This window comes from Gadus macrocephalus, chromosome 21 (genome assembly GCF_031168955.1).
Source record: "Gadus macrocephalus chromosome 21, ASM3116895v1".
Classification (NCBI taxonomy): Eukaryota; Metazoa; Chordata; class Actinopteri; order Gadiformes; family Gadidae; genus Gadus; species Gadus macrocephalus.
The window spans coordinates 14,396,915-14,418,785 of record NC_082402.1 but is presented as its reverse complement, the minus strand read 5'-3'; the positions used below and the strand labels follow the sequence as shown (position 1 = coordinate 14,418,785).

At 43.5% G+C, this 21,871-nt stretch overlaps 1 protein-coding gene across 2 annotated transcripts; it reads left to right on the top strand.

Annotated features, from left to right (window-relative positions):
- The first annotated feature begins 8,825 nt into the window (after window positions 1-8,825).
- Window positions 8,826-19,122, top strand: LOC132450200 (uncharacterized). Of its 2 annotated transcripts, XM_060042240.1 has the most exons (8): window positions 8,826-10,092; window positions 11,028-11,065; window positions 11,686-11,715; window positions 11,870-12,155; window positions 12,475-12,614; window positions 13,060-13,279; window positions 13,450-13,616; window positions 18,626-19,122. In XM_060042240.1, the coding sequence occupies exons 2-8, from the start codon at window positions 11,032-11,034 to the stop codon at window positions 18,694-18,696; spliced, it is 948 nt and encodes a 315-aa protein (XP_059898223.1). In that variant the 5' UTR covers window positions 8,826-10,092; window positions 11,028-11,031; the 3' UTR covers window positions 18,697-19,122. The 2 variants fall into 2 exon arrangements, with proteins under 2 accessions (XP_059898223.1, XP_059898224.1); XM_060042241.1 differs by lacking the exon at window positions 8,826-10,092 and having other exon boundaries at window positions 10,991-11,065.
- Window positions 19,123-21,871: the final 2,749 nt, after the last annotated feature.

Here is a 21,871-nt window from a genome sequence, read left to right as displayed (position 1 = left end):
TGCAGTTTGCGACTCCCGGAGCTCTATATATAATAGTATATAATATATTATAATTGTAGATATAATATCACGGCCAACAGCTCTGTCGCCTCCGGATGGCCGTAGCGCGGGGAGCTCTCATAGGGATTGGGCTTCTCGGGATTTGTTTACCGGCATTGCTATGGTTTCCGGTCTTGTGTGTTCCAACGGTTTAATAGGTAGGCCCATCTAATAAATCTCTGTCTAATCAATGCTTCATTTTGTTTATGTCAGTTGAATTTTGTTACAAGTTGAATGCAAATGAGCACTGTTAGCATTCCAAAAGGCACAAGCTCTTACTTGGCTGTTTTCAGTCTGTGTTTTTAGTTGTATGGCACATAATGATGGCATATATTTTTATATTTTTTTTCGTCTAGACCAATTGATTTGAAAATGTACAATTTCCTAATACTAGAAGCACTTCTGATCAGATATTAAAGAGATTTAATACAAACAAACACATTTATACTTATTTTCTCACCCAATGAGAATCGATAAGGAATCGGATCGATAAGCAGAATCGGAATCGGAATCGTGAAATTCTTATCAATTCCCATCCCTACTTGAATGCCTACCTAACTTCCTGAAACACAACAGTACTTATCCGGTCTCTAGCGCCATCTGCTGGCCGGATGGTATCGTAACAGTATCCATGTGTTTTTCCGGGTTGTATTACAAAGGCGATTACATTGGACAGTGTCCTTGCGTTTATTTGCATAACGCAGTCTGATTGGCCGACGGCTCCGTCACTGCCTGAAAAGTTGAACATTTCTCAACTTTTTGACTCTGGCCAAGGAGCCGACAGGACGCACGGACCCACAATGCATTTCGCGAGCACCCCATGCAAAGTCAATGAGATCCGTCAACGGACGGAGGTAGTGTGAACAAGGCACGCAACCGATGACTGCGACTCACAAAGTCTGCCTAATATTTATGAGCTTTTTTCACTGGGCAGATGCTCCTACCTGCTAACTAGTATTAGAATTATACACAATTGCTCTTAAAGGTTGGGTATGGAATTCGCTTTTTTTGGCCATTTTTGCAAAATTACTTGAAATCCTTATCATAACCCACTTACAGCCACTGAGTTAGAAGTACTGCCATGACAATTAAACAAGTCAATCATCTGTGGAACGGGTAGGGCTCGAAAAACTCCAGCCAATGATTTCCAGAGCCACCGAGTTGCATTGGACAGTAAGTACATCAATCAAACGGTCGTACTGCGCTCCCCCTCCCCCGCTCCCCGCGAGTGACACCTTCGTGCACGTGTACGTACTCAAAGCTCGTGACCCAGAGCAAGCTTCTGTTTGTTGTTATCCTGCGGTAGCTACTGGGGCTAGCTAACTAGCTAATCCACATTTGGACCTAGCACTAGAAGACAACCCTAAACTCCAACCTAGCTAGCCTGGCTCACTCTCGCGCATCTGTTTTGCGCTCATGCGTGATGCGCGTCCAACTTGGAATGGGTGGAGTCAGAGTCAGCGTTGAAGGAGAGGGGGTAGGACCATTTGAGTTGTGTAATTTCAAAATCTGCTGGCGTTTCGCAGATCCCATACCCAACCTTTAATAAAACGCTGGTTGTCATATTACATTACACATCGACACATAGCCTAGAAACATTCACAGGGAGGTTCACGCACAAACTACTGCTCATAAATCGGGCAACACAGATGATTACAATTCTTGTGGATAAGTGCTTAGAAAGGCAATTCAAACTGCCAATGGTGACTATAGGGCGGGGGTCGGCAATAGGCGGACCGCGGTCCGGGTCCGGACCCAACTGACGTCCTCTCCGGACCGAGACACAATTGCAACAATAATATTAATAATGCGATTTTCTTTTTATATACCGTATTGGTCCGAATATAAGACGGCCTTTTTTCCAATCGAAATAGGTCCGAAAAAGTCGGGTCGTCTTATATTCGGGGTCTAGTATTCAGAGCGCAGTTTCTCTTCTTCGCCTCTCCCTTTAAATGTCAATACACATTCGCGGCCGCAGGTTGCGCCAGAAATTGGTTCCGGGAAGAAGTAGTCCAGCGTCCTTAACAACCAGACCGTTACCGGTGTTTAAAGACAGGCTGACCATTAGAGACAAGTGGCTCAAAAGTGGGTCAGGTCAATCAACAACAGCGGAGGAGCTATGATGCCAATTTTAAAAGAATGGTCGTCAATAAGGCAGAGTCAAGTAACAACTGCCAAGCTGCCAAGATGTTTGGGGTCACGGAGTGTAACGTAAGAAGATGGCGAGCACCAAAATAACGTCTCAAAGACGTCAACAGTCAGCGCAAATCCTACCGTGGTCCTCAAAGTGGCCGTTTCAGTGAGGTTGACCGGAGAGTTTTTGAAAACGTCAGAGAAAACGCGCTTTGGGCGGAGCCGGTGGAAGCGGAGCAGCTGGGGAGCGATGACAGCGAGAGCAAACACAGCGGGGCAGAGGACGTGTGTGAGCGATTAGAGGGGTGTCAAACGTACGGCCCGCGGGCCGGATCAGGCCCGCGAACGGGTTTAATCCGGCCCGCGAGATGATTTTGTGAAGTACAGTATTGTAAAAAAAAAAATACAAATTTAAAAAAAGTTATAATTTTTTTTATAAAAATCCTTCCTATCATTACATGGATTGCATTGACTGCCACTGATTAATTTGTTGTACATTGAACTACTGGACTATTGTGTGTAACTGGAAGTCGCTTTGGAATGTAACGTAAAATGATCTGCTATTTTTCAATGAAGGAAACTGCTGTTCTTAATGTGTCCACTAGAAGTCGCAATAGCAATTATGTTAAGCAAGCAAACTTTATACCGGGGCTGAGCAGGGAGCAAGTATAAACAGGTAGTGCAGCTAGCCCGGAGCTACCTTGTCGTTCTGCCTTATACTTTCAACATTATGCGCTTTGGCACTCTTATTGCCCCAAAATGTCTCTGTCAAAAAGACGAAAAGTGGACACAGAGTGCAGAATTTTCCAAGAAAAATGGTCATCGTCCTTTTTATTCACGGAAGTAAATGGGAAACCTGTGTTTGGTGTGCTCACAGCATGTTTAATTTTACATAATTATGCCCTATTTTTACCGGTCCGGCCTACTTGGGAATAGATTATCCTCCATGTGGCCCCTGAGCTAAAATGAGTTTGACACCCCTGGCATTAGACAGAGATCGGAGGAGAAGTTTTGGCTTAATTTTGGTTAAGTTTAGTTAAATATGTGGCCTGTATTTTTCTATGTTATTTAAAAATGTTCCCAATGTTGCTTGATATTAATTTTGAATCATACTGTACATATTTTGCCTTGAAAGTGCCGTGGCCTTTACTGGCATTATTATTATTGTCATTGATATAACAAGTGTTTAATTCACTGTTCTTTGTTCTGCAAATCTGGTCTGCAAATCTGTTTGTGTTGAAAAACGGGGGGTCGTCTTATAATCAGGGTCGTCTTATATTCGGACCAATACGGGTATATATAATTTTGACCAAGAGATTTTAACAACTAATGTTTGGGTGACTTTTATAAACCCGTTAAATACATTAAATTAACTATAACTTTATGGTAGGCTATGTTTTTGCTTAAACCTTATAATGCCAGTAGCCAATCAGATGATAGCCTGCCTCTGGCCTGCCCTACGAGCTGTGCGACTGGTGCACGCAAGCGCGGCAAAATTGACAGAAGAAAAGAGTGCCTTCAGTTGAGAGAGAAAGCTTCATTGCAGTTGAAGAGAAAGGTAGATTGTGAGAACAGAGCTTTTAAAGAAGAGTGTTCATTCTGCCTGCATGCAGCTCTAAGCATGTGTGCCTGATCTTCTCCGAGACGGTGGCGGATAGTCAGTTGTTGACCAAACAGACACTGATACTAGCGCCTTAAGTACTTATATTGGCTAAATATGCCTCTGAATCATAATGCACACCTTGACTGTTGGTACATAAAACACATGCAGTCAGGGGCGGAGTGGGGCACTAATAGCCACCGGGAGAATCCTCCCCGGTCCGGCCCCACCCCCCTGCAACACCGTTTATTTATATATTTTTTCAGTAATATTTTTTTTTTTTGGTAAAAATGAATGATATAATTATAATTAAGAAATTAAAAATGGGTAAAATAGGTCACAGTTCTGCTCTGTGCGGAAGAGAATTGGCGCTCCGAGAATTGGCGCACTTCCTTACAAGACCAGTAACCATAGCAACGCCGGTAAACAAAAGCACTCCGGATGGCCGTAGTGCTCCCCGCACTACAGCCATCCGGAGGCGCAGAGCTTTTGGCCGTGATATTATCTATAAAATTATATTATACTATTATATAATATAGAACGTTATAAGACGCTGTCACCTAGTGTGAGAGGAGAGTTGACGGAGTGACCTAGTTTCAAAGTTTATACCATTTATGCTCGGTAATACCGGTGTAACGTTGACACGACTAGACGACTACAACTCTTTAATGCCAGATTTCAGCACTTAGATGCATCCCCCTCCAGCATCCGCTTCTTCTTTATTCTGGCCTTTTCAGCCCCTCCTTTCTCTTTTCTCTTCTTGCCTTCCATGAGTGCCACAACAAGCAAAAGCAAGCAACCACGAACTTGCTCGCCTTCTCTGTCTGACGCGTCTTTAGGGCTATCCCCCTACATTTCCGAAAATGGACTTGACCTGCAAGCTGTTTATTGGATAAACGCATTTCCCAATCCCAGGAGTCTTTGCTCCATTACGTCAATTCAAGAACAAACATATTAAAGTAAACTGTAGTTCGTATTATTTATTCATGGCCATGAAAGTTCTGTAAAGCCTGAATAATGAAGAATTAAATGAAGTAAAAAAAAAATATATAAAAAAAAAACCATGAATGAGACATAGAGAGTAAGCAAGTGGTATAAATATTGGTTGGATGTTCTTGAGACATATATTGTTTATTTCGGGGATTTTCACGGCGTCTTGGCGGGGAATTAATTATGCTCAGGGCCGGCTTGCAGACGCCTCGCGGCCGCTCACAACTGTGGGCCGGTCCAACTGACTTCGCAGGCTGCTACACAATTGTGGGCCGGTCCACCTGAACTCGCTGGCCGGCCGGCCGACCGGGAAATCTCCTGATCGTCCCGACGGCCACTCCGCCTCTGCATGCAGTCCTATATCAGTGAAAACAACGGTCATAAAAAATGTGTGATAGACCCCCGGACCCAAGCTTGAGGATTTTTTTTGAAACTGGACCCATTAGGATTTTAATTGCCTACCCCTGCTATAGGGTAACAGAGTCCCTATATCATAGTTCAGACTCTCGAAACATGTGGAGTGGATTAAAAACCACCAGAGCAAGTGGCGTAACATCATGGTGATATACCCTTGCAAATGTTTATTTTGTGCCCCTCGTTGTCCTGCTTACTGCGGTGAGGGTTTCGTATAATTTAGTTAATTAATTAAGGGCGCCACCAAACTGTTGGTGATTCTTGTCACAATTTTAGTTAGTTGAACAGTAACACAGTTAATTCTACATGCACCCTTCTTGCAAGTTGATGCTACCTGCATATTTGTGCAAGATTAAGCGTATTTGGCTTGATAAGGACCTGGCATGGCTCTATACCTGGACACCAACCTGTCAAACAGATGTTTGACAGGTTGGTGTCCAGTTAAGAGGTTCTTCACAAGAGCTTTGCCTCCATGTGGAACGTTCCTCCACACTAGACACGCCCCCACAGGGGCTGGAGCGCTGTGAGGCTGCGTCCCATTGGGTGAGGTCCATCGGCTCACTAGACATCCAAAACCAGGTGATTCCTAAAATCGACCTACCAAAGAGTTAAAATAATTGCCTCGGTGGAAGGAAGAATAATATCTTACTACTATAATAGCAGGCCTGTCGCACCAGTTACTCAAGTTACTCATGTGCGCACACGCGCGAACGCATACATACACCGCAAGCACGCACATAGGCACCGCATATGCACACCGCACACACACGCACGAGATAAGTCTTTATGTTTTTAAACATAACGGCTCCGCGATCGACACACGCACAGGTGAGAATACACACGCACACGTACACACCGCAGCGACACTCGCCCAGGTAAGACGTTATGTTTTGAAACATAACCGCTCCGCCATCGACACAAGCGCCAAGGTAAGAACACACACGCACACAACGCAGCGACACACTCATACCAGGTAAGACATTATGCTTTTTAACATAACGGCTCTGCCGTCGACAAACTCTGCCAGGTAACACGTTCTGTCTGGGAAGGGGGCGCTAGCCACCTGCTCTTCTGGGCCCCTGATGCTCCACCTGGTGTTAAACCACAAGAAGATTGGGGGACGGGGGACGGGGGACGGGGGACGGGGGGGGGGACGGGGGCTAGTACTATGGGCTGGTAGTTAATTTTGGGGCCCACAGCCCCCTGGGATGTGGGCCCCTAGAATCGTCATCACCTTTCACCCCTTTACGACGGCCCTGCCTTAAAGCGTGTCCCCACATTTATTCTAGCCAGAAAAAGGCCCAGCAGAGGTTATACTTCCTGCAACCACTAAGGAAGTTTAATCTGCCTAAAGACAGGATGGGACAGGGCCAGACTGCAACGGACAATACGGCTGCGGAGAGGATCATTGCAGCTGACCTTCCCACCATCGATGACCTGTACCAGTCCACGGCCAGGCAAAGGCCAAATCGCCCTAGATCCCTCACATCCTGGTCACAAACTGTTCAACCTCCTTCCCTCTGGTAGGCGATACAGGGCACTTTTTTGCCAAAACCAGCCGACACAAAGTCAGATTCTTTCCCCAAGCAGTCACTCTGTTGACCGCACAGAAATAGCTCCCACCCTTTCACTGAACAAGGGCTATCAACACTGTTCTTAATCTATCATGTATATTTAAATTGTTCAATTCCAATATTGTTAATATATTGCCATTGCACTGAACTGCCTTGCACTTTATTTGTATTCATATTTATATTGAAATCCTAAATCTCTTACCGTATATTGGCTGCACTGATATTGCACAATTTCTTTCCTTTATATTGTTTCTTTCTCTTATATTGTTATGGAATATTCTTTTTTGCAAATAAGTATATTATATTGTATTGTTATACTGTATACTTTACAGTATATTTATATTTCGTACTGTTCTTTCTGTTTTGTGTTTTCTTTTTTATATTTTAAAAATAGGTTAAGTGTTGAGTGTTGTTCTTTGAGAGCAAAGGGTCTACCAAAGTCAAATTCCTTGTTTGTTATGCAAACCTGGCCAATAAATCTGAATCTGAATCTGAATTATGCAAATCAGACACGCCACAAATCCGCCAGATTTGCCTTGGTGCGAATCAGACACGCCTCGAGGCCGCAGAGATTGAAATAGGACATGCTCGTGGCAAGGACCGCATAGTGCTGTACGACGTACAAGGTTGGCAAATTTGCTGCTTTGAAGAAAATATTTCCACACCAGAAACATGGGTTTACAGGGACCTTGGCGTAAAACTACAAATGACTGTCCATCATTCCGGCAACATTCCGTTGACATAAAATAGATGTGCACCCTCATTTATTGCACCACGGCATTGCTTTCTCTAGAAGGCCACTTGCGCCCACATTTCCATAATTTGCTTGTAACTCTCAGCGGGTGAAATGGTCGACTGAGGTTAACGCCTGGAGATTCGGGCAGGTAGTGTGAGTCTAGTTGCTAAAGACCATTGGAATGCAGCAAATGTCAAGTTCACAAATTCAAACAACACAATGTATGTCCAAGAAGGAAAGAGTAAATGCCTTCTTGAAAATATGATTAAAAGAACTACAGTTTTCTTCCCGATAGACTGGGTAGCTGGTAAACAAATGCCTCCTTTTCTGTCCTGCCAAATGATTTCAGTACTTGACCTGAATTGAAACAGAATAATGCTGTACTTCCCCAGATTGCAGTCATAGGGCAGACAATTAGCCATGCTTAAGACTTAGCAACGACAGGGCAGCCATGGCAATGTCCGGTTCCTATAGTGCACCATATCCTCATAAAATGTGATTATAATTTCCCTTTATGGGTACATTTACTTTCGGCAACAGCTAGCGAAAGGAAGGGGTGTTACTACCCAGTTCTATGAAGGAGCCCATTAGCGTTGCTGCTTGCACCCTGATTGCTAGGAGGAGGAGGTCTAAGAGCTCTGTGGGGGATTGATTCAATCTTTCCGACTGTACTGATTAAGAGCTGGTCAAGAGGCTCATCAAATCCCTCTTTTAAATGGGCAGAAACAAACCAAAATGAATTCAGGTATATTTGAGTCTTGAAAGTGTGTGTGTGTGTTTGTTTGTTTACATTCAGCGCACAAGGCCGAGCACTGAGCTTTGTATCTGATGTCCTGTAAGGTCATAACACCATATAAACGCCAGAGTTATTTAAATCCCAGTAGGCAAACTAAGGACTCTGCTGGAGGTGACAGATAGAGTATATATAAATATGATGCCTCATATTTTTCAACCAACTCAACCAATATGCTGGTTGGGGCCCCATGTCATACAGTAGGTATCCTTTTATTTTTGTTCGCCCCTGCACTTCACAGCCTGAGTCCGACACTGTTTGGAAGTATAGGCGGCGGTGCTAGTTGACTCTTACCCCCGGTTTGAGAGAGACTTTAACTCGGACATGCTGAGCCTCAGGGGCCCGGAAAACCAGGAGATGATTGATGACCTGGTGGCTAGCGCCCCCTTTATTCCGACTAACCACTTCTGGGTGGACCTGTGCAGTTACTGGCCAGGCCTTAGTGTCTATCTGTCAAACAAGTCTGTCTTTATGATCATCTGTCTGGTAATCATCTGTTCCACAATGGTATCATGGTAGCTCTATCAATGTTGGTAGTTGCATTTTAGGAAGTGCCTGGTTTTGGATGTCCGGTGACCCTAAGGAAATCACCCAATGGTTAGAAAGCTCACACCAGTCCAGGTCTTGGGGGTAGCGTGTCCACTATGGACCCTTCCACATGGCGACCTCTTGTGGAGACCATCATACCTTCCTCTGCTTTACATATGTTCTGCTCCTCAAGAAGAGAAGCAGGGCCCTCCACAGCACAGCTGGGGCTCTAGAGATGGTTTTTAATCCACTCCACATGTTTGGAGAGACTGAACTATGCTACAGGGACTCTGATGTTACCCCATAGTGACCCTTGGCAGTTTAATTGCCTGAGCACATACCAACAATGTCATCATCCGTGTTGCCAGAGTTATGGACAGTAGTTTGTGCTTCTCAGTATAGTGTGAACCTCACTGTGAACCCATGCTTCCTGGTATGCAAATGTTTTCAAAGCAGTGACTTAATTCAATGTCAGCCTAGTCAGTCTAGCCCTGGACCGTCCCGGCCACCAGCCTCTCCTTTTTAAACCCAGGTGGATCTGGATGTGTCTGATTTGCAAAAGGCAAATCAGACGTGCCTTGCTTGACTGCAATAGGGCGACTAGATAAATAGCGATAAGGATAGCGTTAGCAATGAGCCTGGTAAACAGCTTGGTGGAAACAAACATCTTTTTCCACCAGGCTGTCAGGAAGCTCAACTCTCTCCCCTCTCTCCCTTCCCTCCCCTCTGCCCACACATACTCTGGACTATGAAACCCCCTCCCACTTGCCCCCAAGAACTCTGGACTTTGAACCTATAATGTTCCTCATGTTGCACATTTCAATTTTTTTTTACTTTATCTTATATATTCCGCTTGGTTTTGCCTTACCTTTTGCACTATTCAGAATGTATTTATTATATTGTTTCTTATTTTATTTTACCTATTTTTTTTTACTTTTCTTCTTATTGCAATGTGGGACGGAGATAACGCAATTTCAATCCTCTGTTTGCCTGGCACATAATTTTGGAATTTAAAATAAAGCTGACTTTGACTTCAACTTTGATCTGCTGAAGGGCAAGTCATTGTAGATGGCTAGCTCCACCGACCTTGTAATCCTTACCAGCTGAGAAATGATGTCATATTCAAATCGTATCTATCATCTTTCCTGTCTTGCCGTAACCATAGACCATAGAGTTTGGGCCTTCCCCCGCCCTCTCACGGAACCATAGCGGGGGTTTGAGCATTATATTCTGCTCTTGGATGCAGATGCTTCATTCATCCCAGAAGAACCTCCTGACTCTGCAGGTGAGTACCATCTTCAAGTCATAGAGAGTCAACCTATGTTAGGATGTTTGATTGCTCTCTAATGGTAGCTTACTTATTGTTGGACTCCACACATGAATGGAATATGATAATTATTGCTCCGTGCCAAATGTTCTATTCATTTTTACTTTTATTAGATTTGTTTTTGGCAGATTGTTGCGTAGGGAAGTGGCTAGGAGTTTTTGATATTAGAGCAATTAAACACAACAAACATAACAAATCCTTGTCATCTTGACAATTTTCGGTTTTCTATACTTTTTGCTCCCTGGTTGTGCATGCATATCTGCTGTGAAATTTGTCTATTAAGGACCTAACTAAAAAAGTAACTTTTTAAAATGTGAAAATAATCAAAGAAACGTTACGATTACATCAAAATTCACAAATATTCACACACACTTTCTTGTTGCCCAACCTTCTGCTTTTATGCATCAGATTACCTGTTTGGGCCACTGTCCATCATTGAATATTAATAAGCCTAATGATGAAAATAATAATGCTAAAATGATTCGGAATTTACAAATGTATAAATCATATATCTGTATCATTTTATGCATTGAGATATACATAATGGATCAAGGGCACACTTATTATACGTAGTAGTATTGAAAATAGTTGTGAAGAACCATCTCCTATTTAACCTAAAAGGACAGCAATAACTACATTCAGATAACCTGTACAGAAGCTGCATTCAGCGCTTCTGAGCCGAGCATGGCTTGTTCGCGGTGACAAAGTATGACAGCCACGCTCTCTAGCTGGCTTTAAAAGCTCTGCCAGCTTAGCTATTTTTACTGGAATTTCAGAGTAGGTCTGGGCTTGGTCTCAGCGAAGACTTTGTCACAAGATTGTTAACATGGAGGAATGTATACATAGGAGCTAGTGTTAGTTATTGACAGTAACTGACTGTGTTGTTTCTCCAGAACCATGGGGTACAGTAGGCTCGTCTTCAGTGTCATTGGTAGGTATCCCACCTAGCACCACTGTGTATCTGAGTTCATTATAAGGAATGAAACATCAATAACGACCAGTAGCCTGCAGTGACCCTACATTTCAGTGGAGCAGTGACCATGGGGCAGACTACTTTACGACCATATAGGCGGGTTATCAATAAACAGAGGAACGCGTCGCTGAGCTGCCCTGCCCAAACATTGCATAACGCGTTAAACTCAACTAGAATCACCACCATCATCCAAAATTTGATGTAAACAGACCAAGAATTGTCGGAAAGCCTACAGTAACTATAGTTACTGTGACAAACACATTATTAAAAATAGAATTTTAGCAATGATTTACTGAGGAACTATTTTTTTGGGAGCATGCTTTTGCAAGTAGTTTGCTGCCCCACCTGCCCATATGGACGACACGCGCCTGATAACGGCCATATACAATCATTTTGATGGTTGGTGTTTGTAATATTTCTACCCCTCACATTATAATTAGAATAAATATTTGAATATAATTTAGAATGGTTAATGTACAATAGTTGCACAATATATCTTGCTAATGATTTGTACTTCTGAAGCATTTATTTGTATCTGTATATTGTAAGTATTTATGCAGTATTTTGTCATTCACCAGGTCTGGTTGTCCACCTGTGGGACTTTTCAGGTATTTCTATGTGCTCTATTTAGGGGCTGATGATAAGTTACAGCAAGTATTTCAATGTATTTTTAACGCATTTAAATAATTAAAATAAATAATTATAAAAAAATGATTAAAATAAAACCTGAAAAAGTATTCTGTGGTGTCCCTCTTAATTAAGCTGCAACCCGCATTAACTTGGCATTAAGCGGCACAGCCCTTCAGTCTTCAACCGCCCAGGGTGGGGAGGCTGAACGCGCCATAGATGGGAACAGCTCCCCCGAATATGCTCACCAAAGCTGCACCCATACGCAAGAGGAAAAACCGTGGTGGAGGCTCCAGCTGCCCGGTGTGTACAGGGTGTCGGAGATCGAGGTCACTAATAGGAATGAAAGTAGAAATAGGCTCAACGGCGTGGAAATACTCATCGGGAATTCACTGGTGAACAACGGCAACGACAACCCAAGGTGAATCACTGGTGCCGCCTGCCCAACTTCACCCCTGGAAAAACTGGGGCAGGATAGTGTAAGGGCTAGGGTGTTTCACTCCAAACCAAAACGGGCTGGGTTTGATCCCTATTGCACCCCTGTTATCCAAAGCTTTTTTGGAGTCAATTATAAATTAATTAAGAGAATACGATATTATACTGTGAGAAAAAAACTAAACATTTTTGCAACCCCTGCTCTACTAAACAACACCTGGCCACACACCAGCCTCTGGCATCTGGTATCTGATACCTACCTTCACCAGGCTAGTGTCTCTTCTCTCCCTGTCTCTTTGCCTCAGGTGTGCCATCATATATGATGTCCCAGGCAGTATAACTCAGACTGTCCAGTGCAGGGGAATGGAAGGAAGGTTTATCAACTTCTACCTGTCCTGTGCAACTGCAGAGGTTATCAGCTTGTGCGAGGTCAAGGTGTATGGAGGTAGGAAGAAAGGGAGAAAAAGTTATTCATCTCTACCGCAAATGCTCTGTGTGTAAGATGAAATGAGAACCAATTTAGTGTCTTCTTTTTTTTTATGTGCCAGTGCATAGCGTCCCCTGGTTACCTTTTAAAAATGTCTCTGTTTATTGCGCTTAAGCACCTTCTTGTGAAACACTTTGGTGCGGCTCAGCCACATGTAAATGCGCAATAAAAAGAAATTGACCTGACTTGACGACCAATTTAGCGTGCTTCCTGATAAGCCTACACAAACACGAAGCCTATCAAGAAAGGTGACGTGGTCCACTGCGAATCTCCAAGGGGAGGGGTCAACACATGCATCTGATGTCATTAGTTAGTCATCCGTAGATGTTTCGGTGCTATGCAGTGAGTGTAAATGGAGAGTAGAACTCCCTCACTACCACACTGTGTTTTTGGTTTTCCCCAGAGTTGTTGCCTCCCCCACCATCTATCACCATTCAGGCAGAGGAGAGGAATGTCACACTGGTGGGGAAGCGGCTGTGCTGGTCAGACGCCCTGTTCTACTGCAGAGCCTACTACTCAGACTTGCTGAGCATCAGGGGTCCAGAAGACCAGGAGATGGTTGATGAGCTGGTGGCTAGCGCCCCCTTTCCACTAACCAGCCAACTCTGGGTGGGCCTGCGCAGGTACTGGCCAGGCCTTGGTGTCCATCCGACAAACAAGACTGTCCTTATGATCATCTGTCCATCCATTCACTCATATTTATCTTGTCAGAAATACGTAACTTAAAATAGTATTTGGCCACGATATACTCCTTCCATCCAGCTATCTCTTTCAACTCTTTCAATGTCGGTAGGTCGATTACAGGGACCTGGTTCTGGATGTCACGTGACCCAATGGACTTCACCCAATGGGACATAGTCTCACCGCATTCCAGCCCCTGTGGGGGCGTTTCCAGTTTGGAACCTTCCACATGGAGGCAAAGCTCTTGTGAAGAACATCTTGATTTCATCTGCGTTACAGGTTGGTGTCCAGCCAATAGAACCATTACCAGGTCCTTATCAAGCGAAATATTATAAAGTGGATCTTATGATGCTATTTTTGCAGCAAGTAATTTCATTAGAGCTAGAATAGGTTTACAAGGTTTGATGCTAAAAACACACCTTATTATTCTCACTGGACATTGCTGCAGAACCACTTTCTGCCTTTGTCAGAAATGCTCGGTTTAGCTCCTGTCTCTTTAAGTCACCCCCTCCCGGAAAGCCCAGCCCAGTAGCTATGCATGTAAACACATGTACACACCAACACAATAACCTTGTTTTATGTACTGTCATATGTATGGCTGTGGAACTACACTGTTGGTTTAAAAAAAGAACGTCATCCACGTAACGGCTAAATTGAAGGCACGAAACAGTGCGTCAGTGCATGGCAAATAACTGTATTGTGACAATAACATCACAGTTTGTATCATCATAAATCAAACTAAACACTTGAACAATGTTTGATTGGACTATCAGCATTTTGCTACACATTTTTATGGTTAGGCACAGAGAGTCTGGACCTACTCAATTGACAATGCCACCCTGGATCTGATATAACCAATCTCTAACGTTTGGCCGGGAATCATGTTGCACGCAGGCTGTAAACAAACCAGACACTGCGTGAAGATGTCCGTCAAGGGGAGCTGACTTTAACGTCATCGAGTGGCGAGGTCACGCCCCTTCCGGTAGAGCCCATGGGACCTATGAGATTGAAAAATATGAATGGGTTTGAGGGACCGGCGTGGTCGCCCCACGTATCTGGGTTACGGGCAACTGGGTATCGCGAGTGTGGGCAAAAATGAGGGCAATGGACTGACTACTAAGAAAAGTGAAGTTTTAATGTCTCCAAAACATTCACACAAAAATAGAGCACGTTCCAAATGAAAAGGAAATGACTGCATCCGTCAGCAAACATAAACTAAGAAAATATAACATAGCATAGCCTAACATGAATCTAGCATAGCGTTACTAGTACTGGCCTCACATCAAGCCAGCACCTACCCTCAGCCTCTCTAACACCAAATGAGCAGCCCTTAAATAGGGAAATGCCAATTGGCCCAATCAAGGCCGTATGGGCCAGACCATTAGTAGGGGGGGGGAACATTCTTCACCTAAAGCTATTTTACTATTACTATACTGCCCCCTACCGGGACGGAAGACCAACTTCCACCAGCCCAATCTAATATATATATACACAAACACACAATATAATAACAATAGCTCCAATGCGAGACAGTGAGAAGGGGGAGGATTTCACCTTCTCACATTTCCCACCACCTCTGGAGTTTCGCCAACAGGATGGCGAGAGAAAAAGCCTGCCACAGTATTCTGCCTTCCCGCCCGGTACTGCACCGTGAAATGAAATGGCTGCAGTGCCAAGAACCAGCGGGTGATGCGAGCATTCGAGTCCTTCATGCTACCCAGCCACTGTGAGGCGCGGTGATCCACAACGAAGGGGTCACGACCCCTGTCTCCCCCTTAGCAGCCTCTGTTACACAATCACAGAAAAGGCCGCTTTACCAAGGGGATCAGTGGCCTGACCCATGTTCATCGCCACATAGGCGCTGCGTGCTTTGCCGGCGAGGTAGGGTACTATAAAGACGGCCCAATCCTCTCTTGGCCAGCCAAAGCCATTGCTAACCTCACAAATGTCATGAGGTACTGCTCAAATGTCCTTATCCTCTTCCAGCCTGGGAATGGCCGCCCTGGGCCAGGTCACGGGCGCTACTGGTGCAGGTGCTGGTGCAGGTGCTGGTGCATGTGCCGGAGCTGGTGCTGGATCTGGTGCAGGTGAAGGCCTCCCGCTCCAAGAGCCTACGCACCGCGGCAAGGTCAAACCCCTCAAGCGGGCCTCCGCTGGATGCCTGGTCCTCACCATGGCCGCATCCTCCATCTCCAGTAGACCCCCTCGGGACAGCCTCTGCTCCATTCGCCACCAGATTCGTCCTCATCCTAGCTGGCCACCGAGTCCTCGTCTTCCCCCTCGTCTCTCCAGTTTCTCAGATGGCGTCGAAAAAAAGATCCCACCACTGCCACCAAATGTGAGGGACCGGCGTGGTCGCCCCACGTATCTGGGATACGGGCAACTGGGTATCGCGAGTGTGGGCAAAAATGAGGGCAATGGACTGACGACTGAAAAGTGAAGTTTTAATGTCTCCTAAACATTCACACAAAAATAGAGCACGTTCCAAATGAAAAGGAAATGACTGCATCCGTCAGCAAACATAAACTAAGAAAATATAACATAGCATAGCCTAACATGAATCTAGCATAGCGTTACTAGTACTGGCCTCACATCAAGCCAGCACCTACCCTCAGCCTCTCTAACACCAAATGAGCAGCCCTTAAATAGGGAAATGCCAATTGGCCCAATCAAGGCCGTATGGGCCAGACCATTAGTAGGGGGGGGGAACATTCTTCACCTAAAGCTACATTACTATACTGCCCCCTACCGGGACGGAAGACTAACTTCCACCAGCCCAATCTAATATATATATACACAAACACACAATATAATAATAACAATAGCTCCAATGCGAGACAGTGAGAAGGGGGAGGATTTCACCTTCTCACAGGGTTTCAATGGAGAGAAAGTAATTATTTTCTGGTCCAAGTCTTTATATGCCCTGGATTACACATATGTTGTCCACATGTGTGTGGATTTAAATAATATTTTTTCATGGAAAGAAAACTAAAAAATTTCGCAAAGAACTTCGATAATGTTGCTTCGCTGCTCTCAACGCGAATGATATACGTCATCCGCACTTGGAACTCCGGTACAGTATAGTGGTGTTAGAAAGGTGAACAGAAAGGGCAAGATATTAATGGTGAGAGAGAAGCAAACGAAATTAACAAAAATGTGATCTCTCTGCTCCACTTCACTGCTTTTGTCCAAGGGGAGGATAAAAGCATCGAAAGATGTGAAAACCATTATAAGTCTTCGCATGTGGAGAGTTTCAGTTATGCTGATGGGGAGATTGTCGCAGTGTTGGGAAAGTCCACTTCCTACGTGAACTAGTTCAAAGTTCAGTTTACAAATTTTAAAATGAACTAGTTCAGTTAAACGTTCATAATTCAAAATTTTGAACTAAGTTCACAGTTCCGAAAAATGAACTAGTTCATAGTTCTCTTTTTCAGTATATTGCTGTGAGCTATTATTTTTTTCCCGGTATTTTAAACATTGAGCCCCCTTTGTGGTTTGTCTAGGATGAAAGAGAGTGGTTGAATCAAGTATCGTAGTGAAATACAGTTTCTATCGTGTTTTATTGCATGTTTAGCGCATTTTGTAAATCCCATTGATTTCTGTTGGAAGACTCATTGCTCGTTGACCGGAAACGTAAAGGGGGGATGTTCACGTTTGGTTGTGGCCTTTTCGCTCGGTTCTAGCCCTACGTTGAGACGGAGAACCGTGAACCGAAAAGTCTACAGCAAAACGTAAACAGCCCCCCTTTCCGTTTCCGGCCAACAAGCAATGATTCTAGGTATTCTAGTCCGCTGAGCTATGAGCCAGAGTTAACGTTATGGATTGTACATATTTATAGTTCGAAATTCTTCTCAGCCTTTATTCCACAGAAACTCTAGGGTCTATAGCATATAACCGTGTTGTCTGATTACAGTTTAATTAATTTTTCACAATTTAACAGCTCTCGTTTTGAAGAATAATCACCGCACCATTTGTTTCAATGGGAATCGCGACGCTCTATTCTTTCAACATAAAGTGTACACATTTATAATTTGAAATTCGTCCCAGCCTTAATTGGACAGATACTATTGGGACTATAATATATAACCGCGTTTTCTGATTACAGTTTAATGTAACAGTAAGCTGACAACACCGCAACTGCAAATTAACCACACAGAGATAACCATGGCAACCGGTCAAACAACACAGCGTTCTGCAAGCGCATCCGCCGTGTTAATAAACAAATAATCCCCCTATTGAACAAAGTTAAACCGAGTGAGCGTGCCGTTCACAGACACCAGAATTAACGAGTTCACAGTAAAGTTCATCAGGCAGTAATACAGTACATTCAGTGTGCCGTCACATACGAGACGCGTAGTCTTTCGCATTGTGTTTTCTCTACAGCCTTTAACTGAACAATTGCACAATAATCTGTCAAACTCTTGACATGAAAAATTATATTTTTAATCCACAAACAACATGTGTGTAATCCGGGGCATATAAAGACTGGGACCAGAAGATAATTACTTTCTCTCCATTGAAACCCATTCATATTTTTCGATCTCATAGGTCCCATGGGCTTTACCGGAAAGGGCGTGACCTTGCCACTCTATTGTTCTCAGCCACTCCCTCTGCTCGCTGATTGGACGCAGAAAATTTGGAAGGAGAAAACCCACTAACCCCAGACCCAGACTTAGTACTGAAGGGAAATTCAGATTGAGCGAAAGTACATAGGCGGGCTAGGCCTAAAACGGAACAATTTGAACACTAAAACGCATGTAGCAGAAATGTTTTAAAGAACAACTGACTTAACCAATGGGACCTCATATCATAAACCTAACCAAAGTAACACTTAATACTCTGCTATTTCATACTGCTATTGTGTTTAATCTTAGCAAATTCAAATCAATTGCGGCGATGAAAAACTTTAACTGGACCAATGCTATTTTAATCCAGTTACCAAACCCTCAATGGCTTCTCTCACTTTTCTTCCTATAAATAAACTATAACTGGCTTTGTTTATTGCAGCTGATCCAGACACAAGGCTGGACTGCTGGACTTCAGTGTCGCACTGTGTTACATTGCAAGTAGATTGTAGCTTAAAATCACCTAAACATTTCTGTACAATGCTAATCGATTCAATATAAATCTTTTTCATATATTGAATGATTTCAATAATGTTACAAAAGGGAAATCTCATCGTTTACTAGGTACTACAACTACTAGGCTCAACCTAGGAATGTGAATAGTGAGTGAAATTATATCGTTTCTGGAACTTTATATTAACCTTGTTGTATCTTTTTGCGCAGGTCCGACAGAGGGAGTGAACAAGGTGCACTTCTACAGTTCCACAAGAGAGAAACAAACTCAATGTGTATAGTTTGTCCTCCCTGGGGAATACCGCTCCTGATTCCCAAGTAGTCCTAAGTAGTGAACTTTCTGAATGCTATAGCTTAGAGCTTGTCTGTGGTAGTTCTACTTTTTGTTAAAATTAGCATTGTTTACAAACTCTCATAAGATGTCTATCCTTGGTAGTGCCGTAATAGCTTGATATTGTTACAATGAAAAATAACAGCCCTCATTTTGTGCTAGCATAGCGTAGGATACATTTACTTTAGTATATAATCAATTCACTTCATTTTAAGCAGAGGGAGTTTTGACATTGATCTTTCAGTTGAAATGTTGAGATGAGTACAGGAAGATATCAAAGGACAATAAAAATTGCTTTTATTATGGAAGTAAATCTGTGTCATCGTATTTTGAAAATAAAAAGCCATTCAATTTTAAGCATAAATATTTATGCATTGAAATAACGTATCTGGATTTTTTGCCTCTGAATTGAACTCTTTCGATTTTCAACAAATCATTTTCACCTTTATGTTTCAATGTTTAAAAAAATCAAAATCAAATATTCAACATTAAAAGATGAAACTTAATTATTTTCAACGTCCCCAAATTCAACAGGTCAAAGTCGGCTGCCAAATTCAATGTATGAAATTCATTGTTAACATCGGGGGACCCAAAGGATTCCCCAATCCCCCCACGATCCTAGATGCTAGATCGCGAGTAGTTAATAATGACCCCCACTCATGGGCGTCAGTTTGGTTTGAAATGTGCTGGGGACAGAGACGCATTCGGAAGTGCATTTTCAGAAGTTCTGGGTACAATGAGGATGCACTCTTTTTTCTCTCTTTAGTGGCGGTAATGAAAGGTTCTGAAAGACGGCATACCCATGTAGCTAATTACTAGGGAATAAAATGTATACAAAATCTGTCTGGCACGTTTTATGAAGAAAACGTTTCGAAAAAGCATCGGACATATGACCCACTATGTTCTGCTCCATGTATCCAATGTGACATGACATGGCTAAGCTACCAACATAAACAAGAGAAGCTAGGAAAGGAAATTAACTGCGTGTTTAAGTTCAGAAGGGCCAAACGTGTGGCTACACACAGCACTACAAAAGTCGTCAAGATTGAAAAAATATGTATATTTGTTGTACAGCTGAACTCTGTATCACATCATGAGCTGGCTGTCCTCAATTCACAACACGCATTCCATCAAAACTAGCCTACATCAGGCATTCTGACCAAAACTCATGCACTCCCCCGAAAATTATTCCAGAATTCAAGCAAAGTAAGAATGACCAAAAGTCACTTTGTGTCAACAAGAGACTGACTCCACTGACTATCAATTGCAAGTTAAAACAGCCAACCACTTGAGTGCAAAAAACACAAAAGTCCTCGCCACAGCACCGGCAAATCTTAAGCAATAAATATCGCGTCTTAACTTTATTTATGTGGCAGTGGTCTGCAGATGCATCCTGTGGTGTAGCCTACCACATCCATTTAGTTCAACAGGTTATCGTTCTGATACAGTCCATGGTACTAGCAACCTGCTCTGGTGTTTCTTACCTATGTATTCAGGCTAAAATTACTTGATTGTCTGATGCCTCATCATCCCAGCCAAAGAGTATTGGTATTATTAGTAATGGCTACTTGCCAAATCGAAAAAATAACTTCACACAGTGTGTCTTTTTGCAATGTATTTGTTATCATTCGTAGCATTGATCAGCAGAGAAATAGTTCGCCAAAGTCGTTGACGTCGCTTAGCAACCGAATACGCTGGGGTTGATAAGTTACCAGACTGCAGAGTGATACAGATAGGGTGAATCAGAGGGAAAAAAAACACTTTCCTTGACAGCGGTCAATATGGTGGACGTGAGCATTCCACTGCATTGAGAAGAGCTGAAATGCAGTGAAAAATAATTCACATCCAGAAGTTGTGAAGAGCCCATGCAAGTGAACGGAGCGTTCCACGGCATTGAGAAGACCCGTGAAATAAACCATAATTATTCAACTCGATTTTTTTTATTTAGTTTTTTACAAGTGGTGGGTACAAAATTAATCTTGACGAAATCTGGTGGGGACGCGTCCTCAGCGTCCCCGGTGTAATCAACGCCGATGCGTATTCCAGGGGACTACCCCAATAGAGTGGCGAAGTCACGCCCCTTCCGGTAGGGCTCATGGGACCTATGAGATCGAAAAATATGAATGGGTGTCAATGGAGAGAAAATAATTATTTTCTGGTCCCGGTCTTTATATGCCCTGGATTACACATATGTTGTTTGTGGATTTAAAGGATAATTTTTCATGCAAAGAGTTCGACCGTTTATTGTGCAATTGTTCAGATAAAGGCTGTAGAGAAAACACAACGAGAAAGACTACACGGCTCGTATGTGACGTCACGCTCCCTGCGACTGGCGTGGAGAAGACCGACAATCTTCCCATCGGCCTAACTGAAACTCTGCACGTGCCCCGACTTATAATGGTTTTCACCTCTTTCGATGCTTTTATCCTCCCCTTGGAAAAAGCGGTGAAGTGGGGCAGAGAGATCGCCATCTCTGTGCCGAGTTCCAAGGGCGGGTGTGTTGACGTATATCATATGCGTCGAGAGCAGCGAAGAGCTGTAGTTCACAAAGCGGCCTCACATAAAACCTAAAATTATCAAACTTCTTCACGAACATTTTTAGTTCTCTTTCTTTGAAAAATTATCATTTAAATCCACAAACAACATATGTGTAATCCAGGGCATATAAAGACTGGGACCAGAAAATAATTATTTTCTCTCCATTGACACCCATTCATATTTTTCGATCTCATAGGTCCCATGAGCCCTACCGGAAGAGGCGTGACTTCGCCACTCTATAGTGGAAACCCGCTTCGACTTCCGGTTTGTGGGGATTGCGAGGGTTTGTGGGGATTCGCTTCCGGTCTGTGTGGGGGGGTGCCTGTGTGTGTGTGTGTGTGTGTGTGTGTGTGTGTGTGTGTGTGTGTGTGTGTGTGTGTGTGTGTGTGTGTGTGTGTGTGTGTGTGTTGTTACGTATTTTAAGAATCTAATGGCGCATTTCCACTGCAGGGTGCGGAACGGATCGGATCGCAAAGGTGCGGGTCGGATCGCGTTTCCACCGCCAAAAGTGGGCGTGACCCGGACTTTGCCGTACCCGTTCCGACCCCATTCTAGGGACTCCTCCGTTGCGGTACCCAAAACGAGAC